Raw genomic sequence first — 27430 nt, 5'->3', positions numbered from 1 at the left:
TTTTCTTGCCTTTATGCATGATTAAGTCTTATGTTGGTGCAGATGAAAGCATTAAAGGATTTAGGTTTGGATGTGACGAAGGGGACTGTTACAACCGAGGCGTCAGTCACGCGAACAAAATTTTACATCACACGTCTGTGAGTAAATTAGTTTAGCTTTTATATTTTTCAGTGTTGCTTACTCTGAGCGTATTTTATGTGTGAAAATGAATGGATTGTTTGAAAGTTCTTTAACTAGTAAAAAATGCTCCCTTGCTATTTTGCTTTGGCCTGCCAGAAGGATTTCTTGAGTCCTCTATGTTCTTCCTCTCGGCAATTTCCCTAGTGCAGCTATTGGTGTTGCAGTTCCTGCAGATTTTAGCAATTATATTCCAAATAAATGGAATGATGGCTGTCTATGTAACATGCTAGCATTCATAATTGGCAATGCAAATTTATTTTTCTAGATTTTATTCTCTACTAGTTGGAATTTGTTAGTGTTAGATTATCACTTCACCTAAAAGCTTAAGTTTCTAGGTAAAGTTGTGGTCTAACATGATATCAGAGCTTGTTACTAGGAGGTCCTGGGTTCTAGTCTCCCTGCCTGTGTTTATTGTGTGGTCTTTAAAAAGTTATTGGACCCCTATAGTTGGTGTTATTTATTGTCTGCTTATCTCTTCATGTGCGGGGGAGTGTTAACAGTTAGCTAGCATATGTTTATCAAATCTGTGATGGGACTATTCCTTGATTTTGATGTGGCAGGATTGGAAAGGCTTAATATGGATAGGCATTTCCACTGGTCCTTTTTAGTAGGTGTTTTTTGTATGCATGGTCGTCTGGGTGGGGTGCTAGAGGATTAGAGATAATTAAGGTATTGGGGCTAGCTTTCCTGTCCTTCCCCTTCCAGAAGATTCTAAAGTTAACAGTACAAAGGTCATCCGAAGAAGGGCAAACCCAGTTCTCACCAATAAATCCAACAAAATATCCCACATATTACTCAACACATTTTCTTGGTTAGAGTGACATAATGTTGCCTTTTTCTTTTTTAGAAAAAATGACCCTTGGAGGACTGCCCATCCCAATAACCAAAATAATTTCTTTGAAGCTTATCAATATTGGAAACTCCAACCTGCCTTTTGATCAGGGTGGTGTATGGACTCCCATTTGAGGTGATTCCTAGAGGGTGACAAAGAGTCTCGTTGAAGCTTCTCAATTCAGGCAGTTACTTTGGCTTCATTATGAGACTTGGAATGGTAGTAGGTAGAGTCATTAGCAATGCATGAGTAAATAAGAGCAGTACAACCATTTAAGAATAGTGTTAATGTATTGCTTTGCTACCTCATTGTGACTAGGATGGTGCCTAAATGTTGGTAACTGCTGACAAATGCCTATGATTAGGAGATCGTCTCATGAAGGAATTTTTTTTTGGGTAGTGCAGGGAGGACTACAAAGTCTATTAAAGAGAACTCTGACTATGATATTGTAGAGGTTTGTGACTTTGTTGCTGCAGGTATGTCATCATTTCAAAAATGCCTTTTTTTTTTATCATGTGTCCTAATTGCATCCCACTTTTAGACAGATAGCTTGATACCTCCTTGATCCTAAGAAGAATCTATAGGCTGCATCCTCTAATGATTTTGTGGAATATCTAAATTGGCAATAGATTGATAGTCCGTTGATCTTTTGGAGGATCCACAGATGGGACAAATATGAATAAAATACAAAATTTGAGATCTATCCTTTTGTGCTTTGAAGCAAAATTTGGCATCAATTTGAATTTGAGCAAATTCAAATTGATTCTAGTGGGATAGAGGATCGACAAGGATGTCTTGGCTGGGGGTTAGGGATGCAAGGTGGGCCTCTTTTAGATATTTGGGGCTGCCTCTGTTGTTAGATTGAAGGAAAAATGTCAGTGGATCCGATAATTGAAAATTTTGGAAGGAAAAAAAAAAAACTTGTTCAATGTAAGAGCAAGTGCTTGTTGAAGGGGGAGACCGCTTATAAAGAGCACCATATAAAACCTTCTGGTTTATTTATCTCTTTTCTTCATCCCTTGCTCAATGGTCAATTGATTGGAGTTGTTATATAGGAGGTTCCTTTGGGGGGATATAAGGGAAGAGTTTGTTCAGCTGCTTGGAATTTGTGGAAAAGATTCTTTGGATTACTTGGAGAAAATTGGGTTTGTCTTATTAAAGGCTTGCTCGCATACTTTTTTTAGAGGGTTTGGAAGGGGTTAGGATGCTTACAAATTGGGAAAGTGTCTTGTCCTTGCTATTTTTTTGGGGCATTTGGTTGGGAAATGATTGCATTTTCTGCGGATTTTCTGAATTCAACATTCTTAGGGATAGGATTTCAAAGGGTGGTAGACTCACTCTTATCAAAAGCGCTTGAGCTAATCTCCCAATGTATTTTTTGTCTTTGATTCCCATCCCCAGTGCAATGACCAATTGATTGGAAGGCGTTCAAAGAAGATTCCTTTGCCTCGTAGGAGAGGATTTCAAATATCATCTTGTGAGGCTGGGGGGAGAAGGGGGGTGTTGTGAGATAACCCATGCAAAAGGAGGGCTTGGTCTTAGATCCCTTACGTTTAACATGGCGCTCCTTGGAAAATGGTTTTGTAGGTTCATGTTTGAGAAAACATCATTTCTGGCATGAAGTTATTGCTTATAAATTGTTAGTTCCAAGGGAATTCATGGGTGGGCTTGATATACTTGGATAAGCACCAACTTGACCCAAAAGTTTAAACCTATTAGATCTTGGCCCCAACCATGTATATAAGCACCTGTCCTCCACTCTATTTTTTTAGTGTGGGACAAACTCACAAGTAGAATTCTTAACGATCCTTCCCCTCACTTGTGAGTTCCAATCGCTACCCGCTTGAATGGAAGCCATTCTTGATCATTCAATGTCATTCAATTGACTAGGAGTCATTACTCACCCATGGGAAAGGGTTCGAAACTGTTAGATTACCACTTTACCTAAAAGCTTAAGTTGTTAGGCTATGAGCCAACAATGTATATCAAGCTTTAACACTCCCCCGCACGCGCAGCCTGACAACACGTGGATGGATAAACACATGATAGATAACATCGATTATAGGGAATACAATAATTTTTTAAACACTACATAATAAACACGGGCAATAAGACTAGAACCTAGGACTTCCTGGGAACGAGCTTTGATACCATGTTAGATTACCACTTTACCTAAAAGCTTAAACTGTTATATTGTGGGCCAACAATGTATATCAAGCTTTAACAGAAACCATGGGAGTTCACTCATCACCGCCCCTCTTCAGCATGTCTACATCCGCAGGAACACATGTATGAATACTCGAGCTCAGATCAAACTCTACCCCTTGAGTAGAAACCATCTCCCCTTGTAGGAGTTGGCCCAATTCTCCAATAGTTACTTGAGTGGGCCTTACCCTCATGCCTTACATATCTCAAATTGCATTCCAAGTGCCTCCAAACCAATCCTATCTGTCGCGTCTTAACCCTATTTGGATCCACCCACTAAACCTAGATGATCCTTATTGGTCTCATTTATACACTTGGTCCTGTAACTATTAGCAGACTAAGATAATTAGCTTCACACCTCGACTTTATGATGTTGCTCGCCTAGAGTAATGAACTATTGACTCTAATACCACTTGTTAGCACCAGGGAAGTCCATGGGTGGACTTCATATACATGGATGAACATCAACTTGAACCAAAAGTTTAAGCCTATTGGGTCTTGGACCCAATCATGTATATAAGCACCCATCCTTCACTCTTTTTTTTTCCAATGTGGGACAACCTTACAAGTGCAATTCTCAACATTATGACCTTCATCACAACAATTGGGCTTCTAGAGAGGTGACTGATGGAAATGGTACAGGTGTTTGGAAATTTTTTAGAAAAGGAGGGGAGAACTTTTTTTTTTCTCCTTATATCATTCAAGTGTTGGCAATGGTTTGTGTGGTGGTTTCCAACTTCCTTTTACTTATAACTTGCCTATGATAAAAATGCTTTCATTTGGCATCATTGGGAATGCTTAACCCATGGGATCATTTGGAATGTTTTTGTTAAGATTTGATTAAAATAAATGACCTAACTTGAAGATAGGTCTCTCCCTCTATGTATAAATTAAATACATTCTAATGACAATAATACCTTTACTAATTCTTACTAATTAACATACTAACACACTCAATAATAATAATGCTAAAGACATAAATAACCTTTAACACCCCCTCTCAAGTTGAAGCATAAATATTTTATGCTCCTAGCTTGTAACAAATTAATTTAACACGAGCACCCCCCAATGCTTTGGTAAACAAATTAGCAAGCTATATGTCTGACTTCACATAAGTGGTTGTGATGAGCTTCTGCACAAGTTTCTCCTAAACAAAGTGGCAATCAACTTCAATGTGCTTCGCTCACTCATGAAAGACTAGGTTGGAGGCAATATGAAGAGCAACTTGATTGAGAATGTGAAAATCCCAATTCTTTCAACTTGTTCTTCATTCGGACAAGTTCACAAGCAATGTGAGCCATAGCTCTATATTTTGATTAGCACTTGACTTTGCCACCATAATTTGCTTCTCACTCTTCCAAAATATCAAATTACCACCAAGATACAGTATGCGGTGATGGATCTCCGATCAAAATTCGATCTAGCCCAATTTGCATTTATTTATCCATTGATATAAGTGTGACCTTGATCACGATATAAAAGACCTCTCCCAGGTGCACCTTTGAGATATTTTAAGATGCGAATTACTGGGTCCCAATGATTTTTCCTCAAAAATTCTAGAAATTGACTCACAACACTTGTTACAAAAGATATATCTGGCCGAGTGATTCTTAAGATAATTCAACTTTCAATAAGTCTTCGGTATCAAGAACATACTTCCTCTATGACAAAATAGTTTTGATACAAGATCCCCGTACTTCTATACCCAAGAAGTATTTCAACGGTCCCAAATCTTTGATCCGAAACTTATTCTATAGAAAAAGTTTGAGACTCGGAATACCTTTATCATCATCACCTGTAATAACAATATCTGTCCACATAAACAAGAAGAAGGATCCTACCGATGAAGTATGACCATAAAACATGGAATGATCCACAACACACTGTCGAAGACTAAACTCAAGTACTACAGCACTGAAATGACTAAGCCATGCTTTGGGAGGCTGTTTTAAACTATATAGCCTTCTTGAGCTGACACGCTAAGCCTAATTCACCCTGAGCAACAAACCCAAGTGGTTGCTCCATATATACCTCCTCCTCAAGGTCACCATGCAAGAAGGCATTTTTCACATCTAACTGATGTAGAGGCTAGTGGTAAGTAGTAGTCAAGGAGATAAACTGACGTATTGATGTAAGTTTGGCAACAAGAGAAAAAATATCAAAATAATCCAGACCATACACCTGAGTGTATCCCTTAGCAACAAGACGGGCCTTTAGACGAGCCACAGAACCATTAGGTTTGACTTTCACAACCAACCCCCGGCTTGTTAGGAGGAAAAGGAACCAAGTCCCAAGTACCATTGTCTTGTAAAGTGTTCATCTCTTCAACCATAGCATCCTTCCACCCAGAATGGGCTTAGGCTTTCGAAACAAATTTAGGAAGATTGTAAATGATAGAGCAATAACAAAACAATAATAGGAGGGTGATGATGAGTCATAAGAAACATTGTTGGAAATGGGATGTTGAGTACATATGCATTTACCTTTTTGAACAACAATAGGAGGATCAACATCATGGGAAGTATGATCATTAGACGAGGAAACCAAAGGCGTGGTAGTAGAAGCTAGAGGGGACTATCTTCCTTGGAGCTGCCATCATGAATACACTTGCAAATTTGGATGATCAAGACGATGAGAAGGACTTGAACTGCATGGAAACTTAGATGGTTGGTTGGGCAAAGACAACAACGTAGAATTTTGAGGATTAGACAAAGGAAGAGACTCATTGAGCTGAGAAGCACTCAGTGACTAGGTGTAGTAAGGTTTAGACTCAAAGAAGGTAACTTAAGCGGAAACAAAGAAGCGATACAATACAGGACTATAACAACGATATCCCTTTTAAGTATATGGGCAACCTAGAAAAACATTTTATAGCACGAGGATCCAACTTTAGGTACACACCCAAATATACGAGGAGGAAAAGAAAATAAAGGTGAATTAGAAAAGAGAATGGAGTAGGGAATTTTACCACTAAGAACAGAGAATGACATTCTATTGATCAGATAACAAGCAGTAAGTACAACATCACTTCAAAACACTTTAGGTACATGCATTTGATAAAGTAAGGTGCGAGTGATTTCAAGAAGATGTCTATTTTTCCGCTCTGCTACCCCATTTTGTTGAGGAGTGTGGCCACAGGATGATTGATGAACAATATCAAAGTGAGCCATTTAAGTAGTGAATTGTGCACTAAAATAGTATTTGGCATTATCACTTCGAAGTATTAGAACTAGCTAACCAAATTGAGTCTTTATTTCAGAACAAAAGGCACAAATACATGAAATAACTTCAAACAATCTTTTAATAAATATAACCAAGTCATTATTGAATAATCATCCACAAAGGTTACAGAGTACCGAAAACCCAACTTAAACACAACCCTATTAGGATCCCAAACATCTGAATGAACTAACATAAGATGGCTTGCAGCCCGTTTATTGACTCGAGAAGTGAAAGAAACACGATGGTGCTTTCCCAACTAACAAGACTCACAATCAAGACTAGACACAAAACTCAAACTAGGAACAATACATTTTAACTTTTCCAATGAAGGATGACCCAAGCGCAATGATTTTGGAAAGGTGTGGCAGCAGCAGTGCAAGTGGTAGAAGGAGATAGCAGCTCAAAGTGATAAGAGTCCACCAGCTTCACGCCCTCCACCAATTGTCTTCCTCATCTTGAAATCCTGAATAACCACAGAATCAGGGAAGAATGTCACTGAACAATTCAAGGATTTAGTAATTTTGCTAACAGACATAAGATTGAATGGAAATTTGGGAATATATACAATTGAAGAAAGAGAAATAAAAGATGTGGGATTTACAGTCTCAATTCCCTTGACTGCAGTGATGGATCCATCAGTAAGAGCAACACAAGGTAAATTTTCAGGATATAGAAGAGTGGATAAGAAGATAGGTGTACATGTGATATAATCAATGGCAGCGGAGTCTATGACCCAAGGAGTAGGCCAGGAAGTACTAGATGATAGGCATACTGTATGATTACCTTTTTGGGCAAGAGATGCAATGGGAAGAGAAGCTTGTTGTTGTGATGCTTGATACTTATGGAACTTAGAATACTTTTCCTTTGACATGGATACAATATGTTGCCCCCCACTCAGCCTCAAAGGCGAGGAGTCAATGGTGGTTGCATTTGGCTACCCCCAAAGGTTTGAAGTCAGTGGTGGCTGCATTGGCAACACGTGAAGGTCTGCCGTGAAGATCCCAACACTGCTCAATAGTTTGATTGCTCTGTCCATAATGAGTGCCCTTGCAAGGCCTCTACCTCGTCCGTCTCTATCACTACGACCACTTGAACCACCTCGATAACTTTTGCAATTGTTTGGTAGAGGACTAGAATCACCTTGCGTAGCAAAGGTTGTCTTCTCAAAGCCAGATGCAAAAGTAGGAGAATGCGTGCTAAAGGAAGCACGAGGGACACGAGAATAAACATCAGCAAATGATGGCAGCTCGACACTACTAAGTATCTGGGTCCAGACTGCCTCAAACTAGGGGTCTCAAGCCTGCTAGAACACTAAGAATTGTCATTTGCTTTGTCTGCTTCAACATCTCACGAACGTCGGCAATTATTGGTTAAACGATGTTAAGCTCCTCATGAATACGCTTCATCTCTCCAAAATAATAAAGTACTCTGGGATAAATCATACATACGTGTAATGTTACTAGAGTATAGAAGTTTGGCATAATCCCAAATATCCTTGCACGTATCTAGATACATACACATCTGTGCAATTTGTGGCTCCATTGAATTCCATAAGAGGGAAACATTCAAGGCATCTTCTTGAACCCACACATCCTTTCGCTTGTCATCATAAGGATCAGATTGCAGAAGTGGTTAAATTTTCCTTATCCGGCTAAATTAACTCTTAACAGCTTTAGACCATTGAACATAGGTGTTTCCATCCAACTAAAGAGTCGTTATTTGTGGCAGTGACGTAGGAAACAAATTTTTGGGATTCATAGATTCCATCCCAACACTCATAAAACAGAAACCACACCAAGAACAGGAAGGACAATCAAAACTAATCGGGACAATCACAAACTATGTGAAGCACCGACACAACCATAGATGAGGTGAACAACTCACTGACAGATATAGCACTGCCACAGCCTCACAACTGAACATATGAACACCACCACAGCTCCAAAAAACTCACAAACAAACCTTCACAAACCCTGAACAGAAATTAACGGAATACTGCAAGTGCATGGTCGAAAAGGGTTGAATTTTTGAGCAAAAAACTGGCCTAACAGCTTGATATTATAAGTCTAGAGAAGGAATCAGAACATGCAGAGGGGAAAAGAAAAAAAAAGGAACTTCACTCACGCACTAGCGCGTGGGGTTGGCCCTGCTGGAATTTGGCCGGTGTGTGGGGGGTACTCAGACGATGGGGTTTTGTGGGGTGAGTCGTTTGGGGGCTGTTTATGGGTGTATGGTTGGTTTTTGTGAAACAATATGGGATGGAAGTGATTCTGGGAAGGGCAGCCGCAGGAATGGTATTTTCCAGTGATGGCTGAGGGGAATAGCGTTTAGGTTGGATCACACTCTGATACCATGTTAAGATTTGATTAAAATGAATGACCTAACTTGAAGATAGGTTTCTCCCTCTATTTATAATACAAATTAAATACATTCTAATGACAATAATACCCTTACTAACTCTCACTAATTAACATTCTAGCACACTCAATTAGAATAAATACTAAAAGACATAAATAAGCTCTAACAGTTCCCCTAATCAAGAATGCTTTTGATTAGGAGTTAGAGCCAACGCTCCTCCAACAATCCCAAGTCATCTCTCAGCATCCTTCTTTCACATTCAAGTCCTATTATAATCAGCTTGGCTGCCCAATGGAGTGCATCAGTCCTTTTCCTTGGAAGCCCATTTGGAAAACAGCGGCCCCTTCCAAGGTTGCTTTTTTCACCTGGGAAGCCACTCTAGGGAAGATCCTCACCCTTGACAACCTTCAAAAAAGGGGCATCTCTTACGTGAAAGGTGTTTCCTCTGCCTCATAAAGCAGAATCAGTGGACCACATCCTTCTTCACTGCCCTTGGACCAGGAATCTCTGGAGCTTGGCCATTTCTTTGGTCAAACAGAGATGGGTCATTTCAGCTTTAGTTGAGTTCGAGATTTGGGCTTGGAAAGGGATCCACGCCAAGAAGCTCAAAAGGAGATCCCTTTCTCTTATTCCCCTTGCTATTTTTTGAATGGTCTGGAAACAAAGGAATAGAAGGGCTTTCAACAGGACGGTCTCTTCTTTGCGGGCTACCAAAGATAAATGGATTTCTATGATCTCGGATTCTCAGCATAGAGGGATGCCCAAGAGGGACTTCCCTGTTTTTCTTTATTCCCTGGATGTACTCAAGTGATTGGTGTATTGTTTTAGTTTTTGATTGTTTGCGTTGTTCTTGGAAAGCATTTTTTGATGCCCAGTTTTTCTATAATAAAATTTCTTTGCTGATTAAAAAAAAAGTGGATTCTTTGCATTTCTATGGGCTTTCTAAGCTGTTTGTTCCAATTGGATTTGCTTTTTAGATTTTTAAAAAGAGTGGTGGGGCTCCTTTGTCAGATGCTTTTTTGTTTTATTTTTTCTTTGTTTTGTTGTTTCTTTTTTATTCTTTTGTTTTTTCAGGATTTCTTGTCCTCCACTTTTTATATCCATTTCTTCCTAAATGAAAAATCTTCTTTTCTATTTAAAAAAAAAATGAAAGAGGAGAGTTCAAGTACGACTTGGTACTATGGGAAATTCTTAAACAACTTTTCAGTAAGAGAGGGCTTGGGTTCTGGTGGTCAAGGTGTAATTCCCTTGAATAAAGCTGTTCTTTGGAAGTGGAATTGGAGGCTTATGGAGGAGAAAGAGCAAGTGAAAGAAGATCATTGAAGTCATAAGTGGTTTCAAAGAGAATGGTGGCCTACTAAAGAAGCTAGAGGGCCTTGTGGTGGGGATTTTTGAAATTGGAAGTGGATGAGGAATGAATAGGAGGACATTGTGCAGCCAATGGCTTTCAATATAGGCAATTATATGCAACTCAGGATCATGAAATTGGAATTGCTAGTATTGTTGATAAAATTTCATGGTGAATAATAACTGTATATTTGGGCTTTATTCAGAGTGTCCATAACTACTCTGATACATAAAGTTAAAGCGGGTTAGGTAAACTTTCGGGCATGTTGTGTGATCATAGAATACCCTTAAAATTAAGCGAAAGTTTTATTGGACGGCTATAAGACCAGCTATGCTATATGGATTAAAACGTTGAGCAACTAAGAAACGACTTATCCAAAAAGTAAAAGTTGTTCAAACGAGAATGGTAAGGTGGATGAGTGGTATGACTTTAAAAGATAAATTAAGGAATGAATGAATTCGCGGTAAGTTTCGCATGGCTCTTGTAGAAGATATGATGGGGTGGCAGCTTAGCTGGTTTTAGCATTTGCATCGTAAGCAAAGTAGTGCATCAGTGAGGAGGAGTGAGTTAGTTACTATTAGGGGTAGTAGAAGGGGTAGGGGTAGACTTAAAATAACTTGGAATGAGATAGTATGGATTTAATAGCCCTGAAACTGTTGGAGGAAATTGCCTTTGGTCATGTAAACTAGCAGAAAAGGATTCATGTTTCTAGCTACTGATTTACAATCACCCTCTCTCCCACTAGAATAATAGAGAATTTAATGAGTTGTCACTTGGATCTAATGACTAATTAGTCCCTCACTCAAATAACAAAGAACAGAGAATCATTTGTTGATGCAAATGCACAAATGTTCACAAAACTTTTTACTTTAAATGCTTGATGGAATATCCTGAAGACTGGAGATGTGCTATCACTTTATAGTGTGCTCTTTAGATAGTTTTCCTCTTGGTTGATACTTGGGGAAGACCTCAAACTCAAGTAGTGAATGAACAGAAGTTGCTTCTATCACGGCATTTTGAATTTCTTGCATCCTGTCTTGTCCAAAAGAAACTGTTTCATGCAATTCATGATACGCATGTTCAACCTCTAGTGAAAGCTAAGATACATCATACAAAACATTCCCTATTCATTATTGTAATTATGTTTTCCTTTCAGTAGACTTGTTTTATTATCTAAAAAAAAAACTCCCCTATTCATTCTCTTGTAGGCAATTGGCAAAGGATGTCCTTTTGGCATCAAAATTTGTTTTCCTTATGTCTTCATTATTGGCTTGGGATAATGACATATTGATCTCTTCCTGCTTAACCAAAGCCAAGAGGAATTTGTTGGATGCTAATTTTGAGAAGCATGCTCCGGATTGGGAGTTGGAACCCTTATTAACTATGAATTTTCATATGAGAAATATTGATCTTCGAAGGGAGGATAGAATTAGTTGGAAGCCAACCAACAGCGACAGCTTCAGGGTAAAGTCTTGGTACAATGTGGTTGTTTGTATAGAAATGAGATGGGAACATGTTGTGTCACGCCCCGAACCCCGTAATGGGACCCAGGGGTGAAAATGTAACCTAACCTGTCCCTGTATAGTACAAATCATCACAGATACAGTACAATGGATAAGGGTCTGAACCCGTAGGGTTCCCAGGCACCCTAAACACATCTAACCACAATCATATACGCAGCAGAAAAAGTCATTCTATATCAACATATGCAGAACCATACCAGAGTCTATACAAGAGCAGAACATGGCTCTAGCAAAACGTACAAACTGGGTGCCCAAATACAACTTAAAATGGCAACCCAACAAACTACAGTCCTAGCACTTACCCAAGCGCTAACGCAGTACATCGGCCACTACGCTCCCTACGCCAGGACGCTAGTTCCGGTTACTCGAAGGACCTATAAAAATGTACGTACAGCAGGGGTGAGACACCTCTCAGTAAGGAAGAACACAGGTTATATCGGTGTGTGATATTTGAGTGTTATCATGATGCAACATACACGTAGTTAAATGCAAATCTAGTACTAATTTACACAGTGCATACACGCACACACAACACATGATCAGCAATCCTGGTGTCGTCACACCCTTCGGCCTGAAGCCGGTCCGGCATTCCGGCGTTGGCTCGTAGCCAACCCGCGAAGCACAGCGCCATTGGCACATGGCTAGTCCTCGACTCCCATGGCATCATACCGGCGCTAGCTGGTGGATCCACACCCTTCAGCCTGATCTGCTGGGATAGGCTCATGCCCTCGGATATAGAGCCGGACACTCTTGTCTACGTGGCAGGCAATAAACACACACCCTCGGATATAGAGTCGGTCACTCTCAGTCCCTGCAATCATTGGAATTGCGATCCTATCAGCAATTCCGCATATCACACACATGCATGCTCATATAATCAAACAAATCACACTCATTTGGTAATCTAAATCATGGTTTTCCAAACAAATACAGTTTAAACAAAGTCAAGGCATACCCATCCCAATATCACGGTATAAATCACACATATACTCGGTTTTCAACAAAATCCGGGATTCAGCCCGTCGCCCCCTTTTTCCCAAAACTGCAATAATTAAAAACTCATAGTTTTCCCCGTTAGATCCCCCCCAAATGAGTAGTTAAAACACACATAGGACCGTGGACCATAGTTCCACCAAGTCCGATTTCGAAAAGAACCAATATAAACAAAGTTCTCCTTACCTTAACCCCGTATAACATATCCCGAACTCCAAGGCTCCTAAACAGCGAACCGAGTTCCAAAACCTACAAATCACAGTACAAAATATACTCACAAGACCATCCTCTACAAAACTACCAGATCAGAAATGAAAATCGAGCCTTACCTCGATTTTTCACCAAAACCCGAAAACCTCCAAAACGAGATTCGGATCCATAGAAGTTGTAGAGAATCCTTCCACGATCCTCGTGGTAACTTTTGTTTTCCGATCCCGTCAACAATCAGCGAAGAATTCTATAGAGAGAGAGAGAGAGTAGGGAGAGTTTAGAGAGAGAGAGAGAGATATTTGAGAAACTTAATGAAGAAGAAAAGAGAATTTCCTTTTATAGCCCCTTGGCTCGGCCAATTTCGTCGACGAAATGGTGCCTTTGTCGACGAATCTTTCACTGAATTCGTCGACAAATCGGTGGTCTCGTCGACGAATCATGATATTCCCATTTTTCGAAACTCTTCGGCTTCTCCTCGTTGACGAGGCTTTGAATTTTGTCGACGAGAAGAACAAAGGCTTCGTCGACGAAATCTGGCTTCGTTGATGAACCTGCTCTTTTACCAAAATGTCCCTCTCTTTATATACATAAACCAATTTATCACGGTTCGGGTTCTTACATGTTGGCCTAACGTGGCTCACTAATCTTGTTTTGATAATAACAAATAAAAAGTAATTTAACATGTTTTGTTGAAAGTGATGATACTTCAAGAATCAGGTGTTTAAGTTTAAGTTCAAGTTCAAAGTTATCACAAAGTTCATTGCAAGAACACATGAAAAAGAAATAAAAGCTCAAAGGACATATTCCAAAGACACCTTGATGAAAGCTTAGAGAATTTAAGTTCAGAGGCAAGATGGACTATACAAATGACAAGCATGAAGACTCCAAGCTTAGAATAGAACTAAATCTTAAGAGAGTCTCTATGTAAGTACTTCATTCAAATAATCATTTGATTGAATTTGAAGCTCATTAGGAAACTCATCGACTTAGAAACCATATTTCGAAAAACCCCGAAAAATATTTTTCAAAAGTCTTAAATTATTTTGGGGAAAGCAAAAAAGCAAAAAGAAATTGGAAACAAAATGAAAAATCAGATTTTTGGTCTTTCCAGGCGACTGACAAAGTTAATCCAGGCGACTGACAAATAAATGAACGAATTTTGAGACAACCCGAGAGGACCCAAGCGATTGACTGGTGATGACCCCGTCGACTGACTCCTTGCTGAGTTTGAAATTTTCAGTGTTTTAATGAATCCAGGCGACTGACTCTTTATTCCCAGCCAATTGACTCTTTCAGATTTCAAATTTTAAATATAACGGGAAGTTTCCAAATTTGATTTTTGAATTCTAAGCGTTATGAAAACTTGGGAAACACTCCAAGTCACTTGGGGAACACGAAATACTCTTGTTTAAACATCTATAAATACCCCCCAAGGCTAAGGATTCAATACATAAGCAAATACACAGCATTCAAAGCTCTCTTGCTCTCAATACTCTCAAAGCTCTTTTGCTCTCAAACTCTCTGAAGTTCCTTACTGAGTTTTGCTATCAATCTCTCACAAAATTTCTGAGCCTACACTGAATCTCTCACTTAATTGTTGTTCTAATCAGCTCTTGTTGAGAGTGTCTTTGTACACCAATTTTGTTTCTTGTTTTTCTTGATGGTTCAGGATTGTTGAATCGTTGTAACGAGTGTGGGGTATCGCTTGGAGAGGGGGCTCCACCCTAGTTGAAGGAGGGATTGTAAAAGGTTGCTCCTACCCGCAAAGGAGTGTGTAAGGTTTGCTCCGCCCGTAAAGGAGTGATATGGTGGAATCCTTAGGTGTGTTGCCTAAGACGAGGACGTAGGTGGGGATAGCCGAACCTCGTAAAATATTGGTGTCGCTCCTCTCTTTCCCTAAATCTCTTTAATTTCCTGCACATATATAAATTGCATTGATGAATGTTTAATTTGTGAAAATTAACTTGTGATTGGGAATTGTAACGGGAGTACGTTGATTGATCTTTTGCAGAGACCTCAAAGGGAGTACGTTGATTAATCTTTTGCGAAAACCTTGATTAAAGGAAGTGTGTTGATAAATAAGTATCAAAGCTCATTAACTTAATGATTTGTTTCATCCTTAAAAGTCAAGATACTTATTTGATATTAGAGTTTGAATTTTGAAAGGCTGCTGAATTACTAAGGTTGATTCTTTATCAGCATACTATATTGTTTGTTGGATTGACATATTCAAAAGCAAAACTAAAATCTGATATTGGTTGTGTATTCACATCAAGGTTTGAACTTGAAATTGATATATTGAAGTGCTGAATGTTTAAAGCTGAGACTTATTCATTTGATATTTTGAAACTCAATTTGACATCATCTTCATTCATTAATTAAAGAAAATCTGAGTTTTTGCTCAAGATGGTCTTTAACATAAAAGATTGATTGGATTGAATTTTCAGAGAAAGTCTTGAAAGCTGATATGAATCTTGTGAAATAAATTATTCTTTTGAAACAAAATTACAAGATACTCAAGATAACTTTCAGATATCAATATTGTCTTTGAAGTATACTGAAAAGAAAATCTGATCTGAATATTCATCTATTAAAATTCTGAAAGTTGAGATTAGCAATATCATCTTTTGTTGGTTACTTTAATTAAAGTGGTTAAAAAGAATTGTGTTGATTGGTTTGAGAGAGTGATTGTAATCAACTCAATCTTAACAAGGGGTTAATACTTAACCAAAGGAACTTAAAGTTTGCAAAGAAATTTTTAAATCCTATTTCACCCCCCCCCCCCCCCGGCCCTCTTGGGAGCTTAATTTTCATTGGAAGGTTATCTGGAAATCAATGAGCCATAGTGAAGCTAGGTGCTAGCCTTGGAAGCTATGTGGGCAAGGATCTCAACAGTTGATGGTCCTTCCCTCTTTGGAAAGTAGGGTGGGTTTTGGTTAACACATCTGTGCAAAGAAGATGAGGAGTCAGCTCAGCATTTTTTTTTTTCATTATTGGTGGATTAAAATTTTGTGGGATATGGCTTTGAATATGTTGGATTTGCATTGGGTGATTTCAGGTTCAAGTATTCAAGAGTTTTGGGCATGGGGTAAAAGACTTGTAACGTTAGAAAAAAAGCTCTTAGGCTAATCCCTCTCCCCAATTTTTTGAACTTGTTGGAGGGAGAGAAACAGGAGGCCTGCCTTTCAGGGCATTGAAAATTTCTTGTAAAGATTATATGTAGGTGGTTAAATTGCTTTCTTTTTGGTCTAGTTGAGACAATGTTTTCATTCATGATTTTGCAAATATGTAAATCAGTATTGTGAAAAGTAAATGGTAAAAAATTTTACATCAGAAAGTATTTATGTTGTAAAAAATATTTTAAGTATTTGATGCTTTATTCTTCTCCTCACACCCTCACCCCTAAAGAAGTTATTGTTGTTTATGGATTGATCTTGATTTATTTTCTAGGGATTCTGGACGCAAAGTTGAAGATCCTGACATGTTAGAGAGAATTCGACTTACGATCATTAACAACCTTTTGAAGTATCATCCAGTATGTTTGCTGAATTGCAGAATTATGTCATATTTTTCGTCTCTCCCCCCACCCCCCCCCCCCCCCTTTTTTAAAATTATTTTTTTTTTTTGGGGGGGGGGGGGGGGGAGTTGAGAAATCCTGTAACCATCTCTCCTGAGTTTCTCATGCTGTGATGCAATTTCACAATTTTCTTTTTGGATAGGAATCCAGTGAACGACTTGCTATGGGTGAGGCTTTTGGAATTAAAGCTCCAGAACAGAAGGTGATTTATTCAAGAAACATTTGATCATACATCCTTTTTTTTTCCTGCTTTTTGGCACTGAATTCCCATCTAATCCGTTGTATGATGGACATCGCTTTTGTTCACAAGCTTCCTGTCTTCTCATTGCTTTGATATTGCATTATGTGCTGCAAATATTCAGGGCCTTTTTCAGTTTTCCAAATATAGAATTGCCACCTGTTTTTCTAGTTTTACAACAACTGTATAGAAAAGTTGAAAAATAATTTTCCTATTGTTTTCCAAGTTCTCCATATAAATGTTTGAAACCTGGAACACAAAGTGGTATGTTCCTAGTTCTTTGGAAAAGTGAAAATTAAAAATGAAAACTGTTTTCCACAGCTAAAAATTTCCGTAGTGTGGCTCCATTTGTTATGACAATAAGCAGCCTGCAGTTAGGTATAATGTTGCAATTATGCTTTTCATGTTAAACTACTGCATGCTTAACTTCAGTGTAATGGTGAGAGCGTGATATTATATGTTGTCTGTTGAGTGGTTTGTCTTCTTCGGGTTGTAATCATGAGGAAGAGAGCGAATATGGTAACTTACAATTGGATATTTTTTTTAGGATTGTGGTTTTCAAACTTTCTTTAGGTTCAGTGAATTCCCTCAAACGGTTTCGACTTTTGGAGCAATGCAATCAATGCCCAAAAGTTCTCTTAATTTTTGTTTCAAGTTTACACGTCCAGTGCTTGCACGGACTTATATGGGTTTATCTAACTCGTTTGATCTGAAATTTAATGAAGGCTATATTAAAGCTTTGTCCAGGATCTGTTGATGTAGTTTAAGGATTTCTAAAGCAATTATAGACGGGAAATAAGGGCATTTATGTAGTGATATTATTTTGGGGATTCAATTCCTACATAGGCATGAACATGAAAAATTAAAAAGAAAAACTGAATTGATGGCATTGAACTCTCGGTGAAAGTTCCTTGTCTAATATTATGAGATTGTTAATTTAAGATTGTTTGAAATGAAGTGAAATGAAATATATCCAAGTTAAGATGAATCTTACTGCCTTGGATGTGTTCTTAGCAGAATGGATGGACCTTGCGTTTGATGCATGTTACCTTACAAAATTGTTATGTATTTCTGTTAATGGCAGCTAGATGTTGATATTGCAACCCACATACATGTCAAGGATGATGGACCTAAGAGGAGGTTTGCAACTTCTGACAACTATAATTGGAATAGCTTCTAGCATTATGCTATCCAATTTAATTATACCTCTGAGCAGCTTACTTTATGGGAGGAAAATTTAAATTTGACAATGAGAATATTATCTTATGTCTCACACTGTCATCTAATTTATTCATTGTTGCTTTCTGTTTTTGTCAAAATTTCCAGCTTGCTTTATGTAGAGACTGCTGATCGACCTGGGTTGCTACTAGAAATAATCAAAATCATGGCTGATATCAATATTAATGTAGAATCAGCAGAGATTGATACAGAAGTCTCTCTCTCTCTCTCTCTCTCTCTCTCATGTATACGCATGCATGCACACATATTTTATCCCATTAACATTTTTTCTGTCATCTTGTAGGGATTGATAGCCAAAGACAAGATTCATGTCAGCTATAGAGGAGCAGCATTAAACAGTTCGTTGTCTCAGGTGATGTGTTAGCCATATCTGATGAGCAGCTGGTTAACTGTCATTTTGCTAAATCTAAAATGAATCTACCGAATGCCGTTTCCCTGCAGATATATAGGAATCTCTATTTTTGGTTGGCAATACTTATCCTTACAGAATATATTGGAATCTTCCGAATGTTGTTTTTAAAGCTGTCCTTGATGTCTGAAACAGTGTTATTTCCCACATTTTTATTTGTTTACTCTTCTAGAGATTTATAGAGGGAAATTGTTTCATGTCTTCCTTGCTCTCTCTCTCTCTTTTAAGTTGGTTTCTGTGGAAGATTGAATACCTTGAATTTTGATTTGGAAGAGGTGAGGACCTTGTATGCAACAACAATATCAGAATTGCATGACTTATTGTATATTGCAATGGCCTCAGGCCCTCAGCTGGAAGGGTATGCATGCGAGGTGCAATTACAAACTTCAGAAGAACAGGGTAGTGGAAGTGAGTAGTGTGAGATTAGGAGTTGTATTAACTAATTTGTATCCATTCTCTCAGTCAATAGTAGGCTCATGGTTTCATTTTTAGATATCTGTGAAGGATATAGTTGTACCTTCATCTTAGTATCCAGAGAAGAAAATCAGTGCAGTTTATGGAGTCATGATGACCATGGCATCAGCTGTTCTTCAGCCATTCTCTTTATGATGTTTTAATATTTCAATATTTGAAATTGGAATCTATATTGCCTCTCACTCTCTCTCAACAATTTATATGAACATGCAGGTATTGACCAACTGTCTGCGCTACTACCTTCGAAGACCAGAAACAGATGAAGATAGTTACTAATACATAAGAGGAATTGCTTCACTCCTGTGCACAATTGTATGATTTTTTGTGACCCAATCTTTTCACGGGTTCAATTCAAGCGCCCTGTTGCAGCTGCAATTGAGAAGATACCATGTTAATGTTACTTGCAGCACCCTGACCATTCTGGCATGAATATGCGTCTTCTTCTGAAAACAAGATAATAGGGACACAAAAATACATTAGACAACTATTAATGTGTGCTAATTTTTGCTTCATCAATTTTCTGATTTAAAAGTTTTAGTGCCTGTAGACAATATTCTTACTTGACATAGAAGGATGAGAAACTCTTGGTCACCAAGTTCGTAAAAATAGTCACTTTCCTTTTTTTCCCTCCCACATTAAATCTATACCTTAAGTTAGGGAAACTTTACCACCCGAAAAAAAAAAAAATGGTTGAAAATGAGTTTGGCCTTCATTTTTATCGGGAGTTTTTTTGTCTCCTTGTAATTTGGGATCTTCTTGTTCCTTAACAATGTGAAGGTGGATTGAGCAACAAGTGGGTCAAAGTTGGGTTTGAGGTCATCTACTCCATTAAACATCCAATTCAAGTATAGCATACCACTATGCAATATGTGACAGCATTTAGATCATTTATTGGGATTAATCAGATCATATATTAGATCCTACAACAGCATGTAAGCAGCAGCAATCTGAATTTAAATAAAACTCTACGCAAAATTAGAGTTTTTTCTTTTGTTTTTATATCCATACAAGGGGAAATTTAAGGTTTTAGCTAGGGGTGAGCATTCAGTCGGTTTGGTGAAATTTGGTAATTAATTAAATTAATTAAAAAATTTTGGTTAAAAATCTCATTAACCAAATCGATAATTGAACTCAAATCCGATGGAATTGAATTTCGGTTAAATCAATTAATCAATTTTAATTGATTTAATATTTTAATGTATATAAAATATAGATTTTTAATATATATATATATATATATATTATTAATTTATACTATTCGGTTAATTTGGTTAATTAAACCCAAAAATCGAAAATCGAAATTTAATGAAAATAAAAACCTAAAGGAGCCAAATAAATTTTTAACCAAACTGAACCTTTCGAATTTATTGGGCTAATTCGGTTTTAATTGAATTAAACTCACCCCTAGCTTTAAGCATGTTTTTCCATATGAATCTTTAGGAAGAGAATGAATATTGCATTTGGTTCTCCCAAGCCTTCTGAGCTGGACCTTGGTGGCTGGATTCCAAGTTTCCATGGCCAATGTCATCTATTCCCTCACTCCTCGTGCATGTGCTTTCTCTAGTTTCACAGCTTCATTGATGCTATTGTGGCGTCTTTATTTTTAGACCCTCCTTTAAGAATATGTTTTCTGTATAGTATTTGGTGGCAAACCAGGAAGGAATACTCTTGAACAAGGCTGAAAGTCCCCATAGAACAGTTCGGCATATATGGGAATTAGAAGTCAGGTCGAGATATCAGTTGCCTGTAAAAAACTGTTTGATCCTGTAAATGTACAAGAGTCGTAGTTTCATGCATATCACGATGAGAAATCACCAAAATCTGCAATCATGTGCATAGAAGGAGCAAACGCTGTTATCATTGACATGTCACAAAAGCATTGTTCTTCAGAGTAGTTGTCCAGTTTGGCAATTATATATGGCTGTTGATCATGTGCAACTCAGGAGCATTGTTCTTCAGAGTAGTTTTCCAGTTTGGCAATTATATATGACTGTTGATCATGTACAACTCAGGATTGCATCCTCCACCTCCTGTGAAACAGCACATGTCTCTTCCATTTGCTTATTACAAAGTATTCAAGTCATGACCTACTATCCACATTGACGACTTATGACAAATATGACTTCTAAAAGTTTTCTGGTAGCAGTTGGTAATTTCCAAGTAAAGGGGCTGGGTGGTAGTGCCATGCCTTCCAATGCAAGCATCACTGAAGAATAATCAAATCGCAATCCCACTGAACCATAAGCATCATTTTTAACCACTTGGTCCCCCCAGTAAAAGACACCCAAATGGAGCAAGTGTCGCTGGTGGTTGGTGCCATGCGTTGCCTGAGCTCCAACCAATCCTCTTTCTCTTCACTCTCAAGCAAAGGGAATTGCTAACCAATGCACTAATTGACTTCCCTGCGAGGCTGGTCCCCTGTCCATAATATAAACACTCTTCCTTTCAATGAACTTTCCCAGCATGGGAAGGACAGTATTTGCTTTTTCATCATTTGTAAACATGTGCACTTCTCTTTTTTGTGCAACAATTTCCTGACAGCCTTTTGCACTCTCGCTCTCTCTCCATGGTATATACACAACCCATTATTTCTAGAAAAGCATGTCAAGTATGAAGAGTGGAGTTGTAGCTGTAACTTCTAAACATCCAAGTTTTTGAAGTTCCAATTCTTCCAGTTTTGACTCATCAATAGAAACAGTGCAAGGCAATGGCCCCAACCATTACAGTTTTGTTAGTTGTTTTTCTGTGCAACTACATGGTTTTGGGTTCTGACCCGGATCCGGTTCGAGACTTCTGCATACCCAAAGGTAAATTGGGAACCCGGTCTATTTCATGCAAGAATTCATCGGCCGTCACGGCAGATGATTTTGTATTTCCTGGTATAAAATCCCCAGGAAAGTTCCAGAAAACCGGGTTTTCATCCACTTCAGTGAACTCCACCGTGTTCCCTGGTTTGAACACCCTTGGCATGTCATTTGTGCGTGCTGACTTCGACATCGGTGGTGTTAATGTGCCACATTTCCATCCGAGAGCAACCGAAGTTGCATTCGTGCTGGAGGGAAGGATTTACTCTGGTTTTGTGGATACCCAAAACAGAGTTTTTGCCAAAGTGATTGAGAAAGGTGAGGTGATGGTGTATCCACGGGGTCTAGTGCACTTTCAAATGAATGTTGGGGACTCCCCGGCAACTATACTGGGGAGTTTCAACAGTCAAAATCCTGGGTCGCAGAAAATTCCAGCTGCCATTTTTGGATCTGGGATCAAAGAAGAGCTTCTGGAGAAAGCTTTTGGATTGAATCCCAGGGAGGTTGCAGAGTTGAGGAGAAGGTTTCGTCCCAAGGATTGAGTTCAATTATGTTCACGGTGATAGTCCTTTTTATTAAAAATGTTCATTTTGATAATCTTCAGGAAGAAATTGTGCAATGGAAAGGCAATAAGGCTGGGTCCTGGGAAGTTCGATGGCATTTTTTTGTTTCTTTTTCTTCCTCTTTTCTGTTGGAAATATGCAAAATAAATCTGTATAGGGCCTTTGCTGTGCCCTGTTTCATTTTTTGGGTACCTCCACTATGATTTAGGATTGCACATTCAGCCCCCTTTTTTTTTTTTATTAGGTAACTGCCAAATTTTAAATCACTTTCCATCTGATCAGGACAATGGTAAAATGATTTTTCATGAACAGATTACCTCCGACGTAATTAACTCTAAGCAAGAGTGAACCAGGGTAATATGGAGAAGATACAGATGATTAATCATGGTGTGTAGCTCGCTTTCTGAGTTGCATCCATGGGTTTTGTGTTGTTGGATAGAGATGAAATAGAAATTGAGATTTTTATGACTGTTATAAAATTTCCAAATGAGTGGGTGTGAAATTACAGTATCAGAGTTCTACAGTCAGTTGGGTTTGTTGTGCTATTGTTAGATTCCACTTCTTCTGAAATTTTGAGAGATGATAGTAGGCGCTTAATCTCCCTCTCTACGAATTTCTTTTGGACAAACCCAATTCTCAAATAATGTTTTGTATACTTTACCAAGGATTTCAGTAGAAAAATTGCTTCCTGCTGGGTGATCAGCTGCTTACTCTCTCTCTCTCTCTCTCTCTCTCTCTCTGACACACACACACACAAGATATCACTAGGTCAAACTGGCGTAGCTATACAAATCACCCATTTGATCTTGGGTTACAAATCTCAATGGGCATGGAATGGAAAATCCAGCAAGTTGACAGACACAAAAACCTGGATTTTTTTTTTTTTTCAAAATAATAAGTCAGAAATTTATATAATCTGCAACTGAGCTTGCCCGCTGTTAAATATCTCAAGACAGGGAGACTCTGTCTCTAGTTTGAACATTGTTGAAAATTTTGCCAAAACACCCCAACCTTCTTTGGTAATGGAAATTGGCAGTAACTTGCCAAAAGCATAACACACATACATCCCCAATATTCATCATAAAAGGATTCTTAAAAAATTAACCACAAAGCAAAAGTACCACCCCAGATTGGTGACTGACAAATCTAGCAGAGGCAGATCAGAAACAGTTGTTCTAATCACTCTGCGCTGAATTGCTCCAAAGATTTCAAATTTAGGTTAGGCCATCAATATTGCACTCAACATCTCATTCCAGGTATCAGGAACTCCAGGGAGGCACCAGTGGCTGCAGTCAGTTGCTGAGCTGATCTGGTTCTGATGGCGCTTCTCTTCGTAGCCGATACGTTTAGAATAAACAGAGGGGTGCCCATCTCTCCGGTAAGCAGACATGGTTGTAATATCCTGCAAGTATACTGGAAATTTCATCCTCCTCAGGACACTTTGTAGAACGTGCATTTGCGCTGGAACATGATGCCGGTGACCAAGAAAGGCCATAGGTTCCCTCTGGTTGTAGCATTTCCTACCATTTTCTCTGTGAAGAAATAAGAGATTAAATAATCAACCAGTTCATAGAATAACATGATTACGAAGAAAACGTAAAACTCATGATATATACCGATTATGGGTTGGAGAAATGCTGCGGAAAATGACTCGGGTTTGGTGAGGATTGAGATTTGAATCCACCCAGTTGGCCCATGTTGTGAGCCCTTTTCCGTAGGCAATCATCGGATTTAAATTTCTGTTGTAGATCTTGTTTCCCTCCATGTAGTAGTCCCACCTGAAATGAATTTTATACATTATCATAAGGCATAATAGCTTAGGATCAACCAGACCAAATATGCAAAAGAATTAACAACTGCTGCTTTATGTAGTCTCGTCATATTCTTTAACCATGATTGGGTCATTAATCTATTTTCTTCAAACATGATATAGGGCAACCACTTCGGAGTTCAAACATTTTTTGGATTCTCAACATTATCTATTTTTGTCTTCTTTTTTTTCACAAAATATGGTTAAATAGGTAGTCTATTTTATTTTTGAATATAATGCCAAATAGCCCAATTGTAGGGAAAGTATGAGGAGACTATGGTACAAATGTCCCTAAGTATGCAATTAGGCTGTCTTTGGGAATTAGGATTTCGGAACTACAATTTAGATTTGTCTTGATTTGAAGTTTGTACAAAAAGCAATAGAAAATAATATTGGGTTTTGTCCAAATCCATCTAATCCAGACCTAAGGCTCAAAATTCATGCTCCTAAACTTAATCTTACCTATAACTCTATTGAAGGATTTTAAGCAACTTTGTTTGAAATGTATTTGGTTAATTAGCAAGAAAAAAAGATTGAGAAAAAAGGGTCAGAAAAAAAGGTATTTAAAAAGAACACACGAAAAAAATTTAGGGCTCCGTTTGAATCAAGCACTTTGTTCCAAAACATCTCTAAAAAATATCACTTTTATTTCATTACACTTCATTTTATTTTACCACCAAGAAGCCACATGGCAACCATCTTGTATATGAAAAATAGTTTATTCTCGCTATTTATAGTCATATTTCAGAATCTTAGTACATAGCTCATATTTTCTTAAAAGGTGCATTTAATGAGTTATATATGCCAAGATTTTTAAGAGATTAATGATAAGTAGTCATAATATATCAATATTGCTATTATAAAAATTAAAAAAAAAAAAAAAAAAACAAACAAACGAAGCAAAACAAAACAAAACAAACTTGCATTAAATCTGCCTGAAAGTTTAAATCATTAATTAAGAAATTCAGTATATGTTTCATTATTTAACAGAATAAAAGACATTGACTTCCCATGAGCTTTCACAGAAAGACACTAACCTTTTGAGGTTTCAAAAATTTCAGATATTTTTCCTAAGATTTCAAGTATTTCAAGAACCTACCTTAAAGTTTATCAAAAAAGACACAATTCTTCCCTTCTAAGAGGAGGTTTATGTCTTTTTGGCAAACCTCATGTGATATTTTGAAACTTTGGGAAAGATCAATAGAATTTTTGAAACCTCAAGAAAAGTCACTATCTTTTCGTCAAACCTTAGGTAAGGTTACCGTCTTGTTGCCCTATTTGATATACGCCCACATGCATATACCCTTTAAGCCTAAAAGTAGCAATGAATAGTAGCCAACCATTTATTTCTATAATGCATATACCCTTTAAGCCTAAAAGTAGCAATGCATATTAGCCAACCATTTATTTTGTGTAAAATTTTAAAAACTGAACCTTTTAACATTGTCATAAAGCTCTTAATCCCATGTTTTTCCAAGAACTCAACCTAAAACCTTAAACTAGATCAAGTTCTATTATGTAACAATTAATGAGCTCCTCAAGTTGAATTATAATTCTACGAGTATACATTCATTCATTAGAGATCTTGAAGTTAGCCTAGTGCAAGCAGCATATGAAACCAAAGCAAGAAGCAGCAAGAAAGAAATTAGAACGTGAAAGATGAAAGTAAAATCTGACATACGAAGTCTCCTGGTTAGAGTGAGTCCACCAGTGAGCTGAATCAAAAACAAGAACGTCAGCTCCTCTCCAATGCCTCGCATTCGCTTCTATCTGATCCAAGTGTAAAACTCTCCCCTTCTCACGCTCTTTCTTCAATTCCACCAGCAGAGGAGCCCAGCAAAACACTATTGTTGTCTTATAATCCTACAAATTTAATTAATTAATTAATTCACACTCCATTTTGCTAATTGTATCTAAATTTAAATTGTGTCATTAACCATACGTAATCCCAGATTATCAATTTATTATATTAGAAAAAACCCCCAAATTAATCTGCAGTAATTAAAAAATGGGTAAATTACGAAGTCCTGAAGTTTTATTGAATTTTCAGCCTCTACAAGTTTAAATTGTGACATGTTGATCCTTATGTTTGTGTATGAGACTATGGGAGGATGAATTTCAGTTATTGGATTTGAATTCGTAAAGAATTGAACGAAACCCGTCGTAATTTTCTAAAGCATTTTGTCCAAATTTACGCAAAAACAAATCCAAATTTCCAAACTCTGAACTCCCAAGCTCGGTTGAATTTTTTATTTCAACTTTGATTGAATCCCTGAACAGGGGTTTCACAGTTGAACTAGCCCAATATGGAAGTTTAATGATCAAACTGTTACAACTTAAAATTCACGAAGTGAAAGTGAAATTTCTTTTAGTGAAAACACTTGTATTGATGCAATTTATCCACCTAGCAAATTGGAAAACAGAGTAAGAACTTACAGAGGCATGGAAGGCCATGGAAGGACCACGAAACGTGACACTCTTCCTATGAGTAGGAATCACTCCCTGCACCAAGCAAACCAGAGACTCCCACTGGTTCCTCATTATTGAATCTCCCACCAGCACTATTCTCTTCCCTCGCATGCTCCCCAGAAATCTCAGCGCATTAAACCTACAGAGCCCCGAAAGAATCTAAAATTGGCCACAACCCAGTTCAATTATTCATCTAATCAACAACATTACGCTTCCACTTACGCTTATTGCTCAATCCCCACGGCAGAAGAAACCTAAAATTCCATATACAGTACCTTGGGAGCGAACACCCGGATGGCCTCCACCGCCATTTCTCGTAGCCGGAATCCGGGCGTCCATTTTGCCGGCAATCCACGGCCGTGGTGAGGTAGGGGCAAGTGCGGTCGTAGAGAGGGTAGGAGGAGTCGTAAACCCATTTGCCGGCGGAAAGGTTGCAGGTCTGGCGAGAGTACCGGCGGGCTTGCACCGCGTGCACCTCCTCGTCTAGGCCGGATGCTGATGAGGAGTTGACATTGGAGAGGCAGAGGAGGACGAAGAAGAAGAGAAGTAGGGGCAGGAGGGAGAAGGAAGAGGAGGGTTGTGAGGGGAGTATAGCCATGGAAGAAGTGGAGGAAGCATGCAGAGGAGGCATCGATTAGTGTTGTTGGAGAAAGTGGAAAGCAGAGCAGGGAAGCTTTAATGAAAGTTGAGGAAAGTGCCGTAGTGTATTTCGGCGCGACTTGCGGTGCGACTGATTGATTTCATTATTTTCATCACAAAAGCCCGGCGGGTCTTCCATCTGTCGGCCCCATTCCCTTTTTGGATAACAAACAATATACTATTTAAATCGAATTTGATGGTTTTAGTTTGAGAGGTAACCATACCTATGTATTAACTTGAATTCAATTTGGTGATATAATGAGTGAGATGAATTTGAATTAGGTTGAGCAAGTCTTCTTAATCTTAGGCCTAAATTTGTGCTTCTGTAGATTTGTTT

At 38.2% G+C, this 27430-nt stretch overlaps 3 protein-coding genes across 3 annotated transcripts in view; 2 read left to right on the top strand and 1 right to left on the bottom strand.

Annotated features, from left to right (window-relative positions):
• LOC131165335 (ACT domain-containing protein ACR12) overlaps positions 1-19414 on the top strand; it is a 40190-nt gene extending 20776 nt beyond the window's left edge. Inside the window, exons 4-10 of the mRNA XM_058123014.1 lie at positions 43-137; positions 16322-16406; positions 16591-16650; positions 17771-17826; positions 18013-18118; positions 18209-18277; positions 19022-19414. Of these exons, the coding sequence (XP_057978997.1) occupies positions 43-137; positions 16322-16406; positions 16591-16650; positions 17771-17826; positions 18013-18118; positions 18209-18277; positions 19022-19084 (534 nt within the window). The 3' untranslated portion in view covers positions 19085-19414. The remainder of the gene's footprint in view (positions 1-42; positions 138-16321; positions 16407-16590; positions 16651-17770; positions 17827-18012; positions 18119-18208; positions 18278-19021) is intronic.
• Positions 19415-21274: 1860 nt separating this feature from the next.
• Positions 21275-22359, top strand: LOC131165334 (germin-like protein subfamily 3 member 2). The gene has a single exon (XM_058123013.1). The coding sequence runs from the start codon at positions 21516-21518 to the stop codon at positions 22152-22154; it is 639 nt and encodes a 212-aa protein (XP_057978996.1). The 5' UTR covers positions 21275-21515; the 3' UTR covers positions 22155-22359.
• Positions 22360-23166: 807 nt separating this feature from the next.
• Positions 23167-27177, bottom strand: LOC131165333 (protein trichome birefringence-like 36). The gene is made up of 5 exons (XM_058123011.1): positions 26730-27177; positions 26422-26593; positions 25667-25848; positions 23792-23953; positions 23167-23707 (listed from the first exon to the last, which is right to left on the bottom strand). Exons 1-5 carry the CDS (start codon positions 27083-27085, stop codon positions 23395-23397), a joined length of 1185 nt encoding a protein of 394 aa, XP_057978994.1. The 5' UTR covers positions 27086-27177; the 3' UTR covers positions 23167-23394.
• Between the last annotated feature and the right edge of the window lie 253 nt (positions 27178-27430).

The sequence above is a fragment of the Malania oleifera genome, chromosome 10 (assembly GCF_029873635.1).
Source record: "Malania oleifera isolate guangnan ecotype guangnan chromosome 10, ASM2987363v1, whole genome shotgun sequence".
In the NCBI taxonomy this organism is placed as follows: Eukaryota; Viridiplantae; Streptophyta; class Magnoliopsida; order Santalales; family Ximeniaceae; genus Malania; species Malania oleifera.
Note: the sequence above shows the minus strand (reverse complement) of the source record. Positions and strands in the feature narration are given on the sequence as shown.

Coding starts and splice junctions, on each gene's coding strand:
- LOC131165334 (XM_058123013.1), top strand. CDS start 21,516: ATGGCCCCAACCATTACAGTTTTGTTAGTTGTTTTTCTGTGCAACTAC.
- LOC131165333 (XM_058123011.1), bottom strand. CDS start 27,085: ATGCCTCCTCTGCATGCTTCCTCCACTTCTTCCATGGCTATACTCCCC. Junction 26,594..26,729: donor TCCGGGTGTTCGCTCCCAAG/GTACTGTATATG, acceptor GGGGCTCTGTAG/GTTTAATGCGCTGAGATTTC. Junction 23,708..23,791: donor ATTTCTCCAACCCATAATCG/GTATATATCATG, acceptor ATTTCTTCACAG/AGAAAATGGTAGGAAATGCT.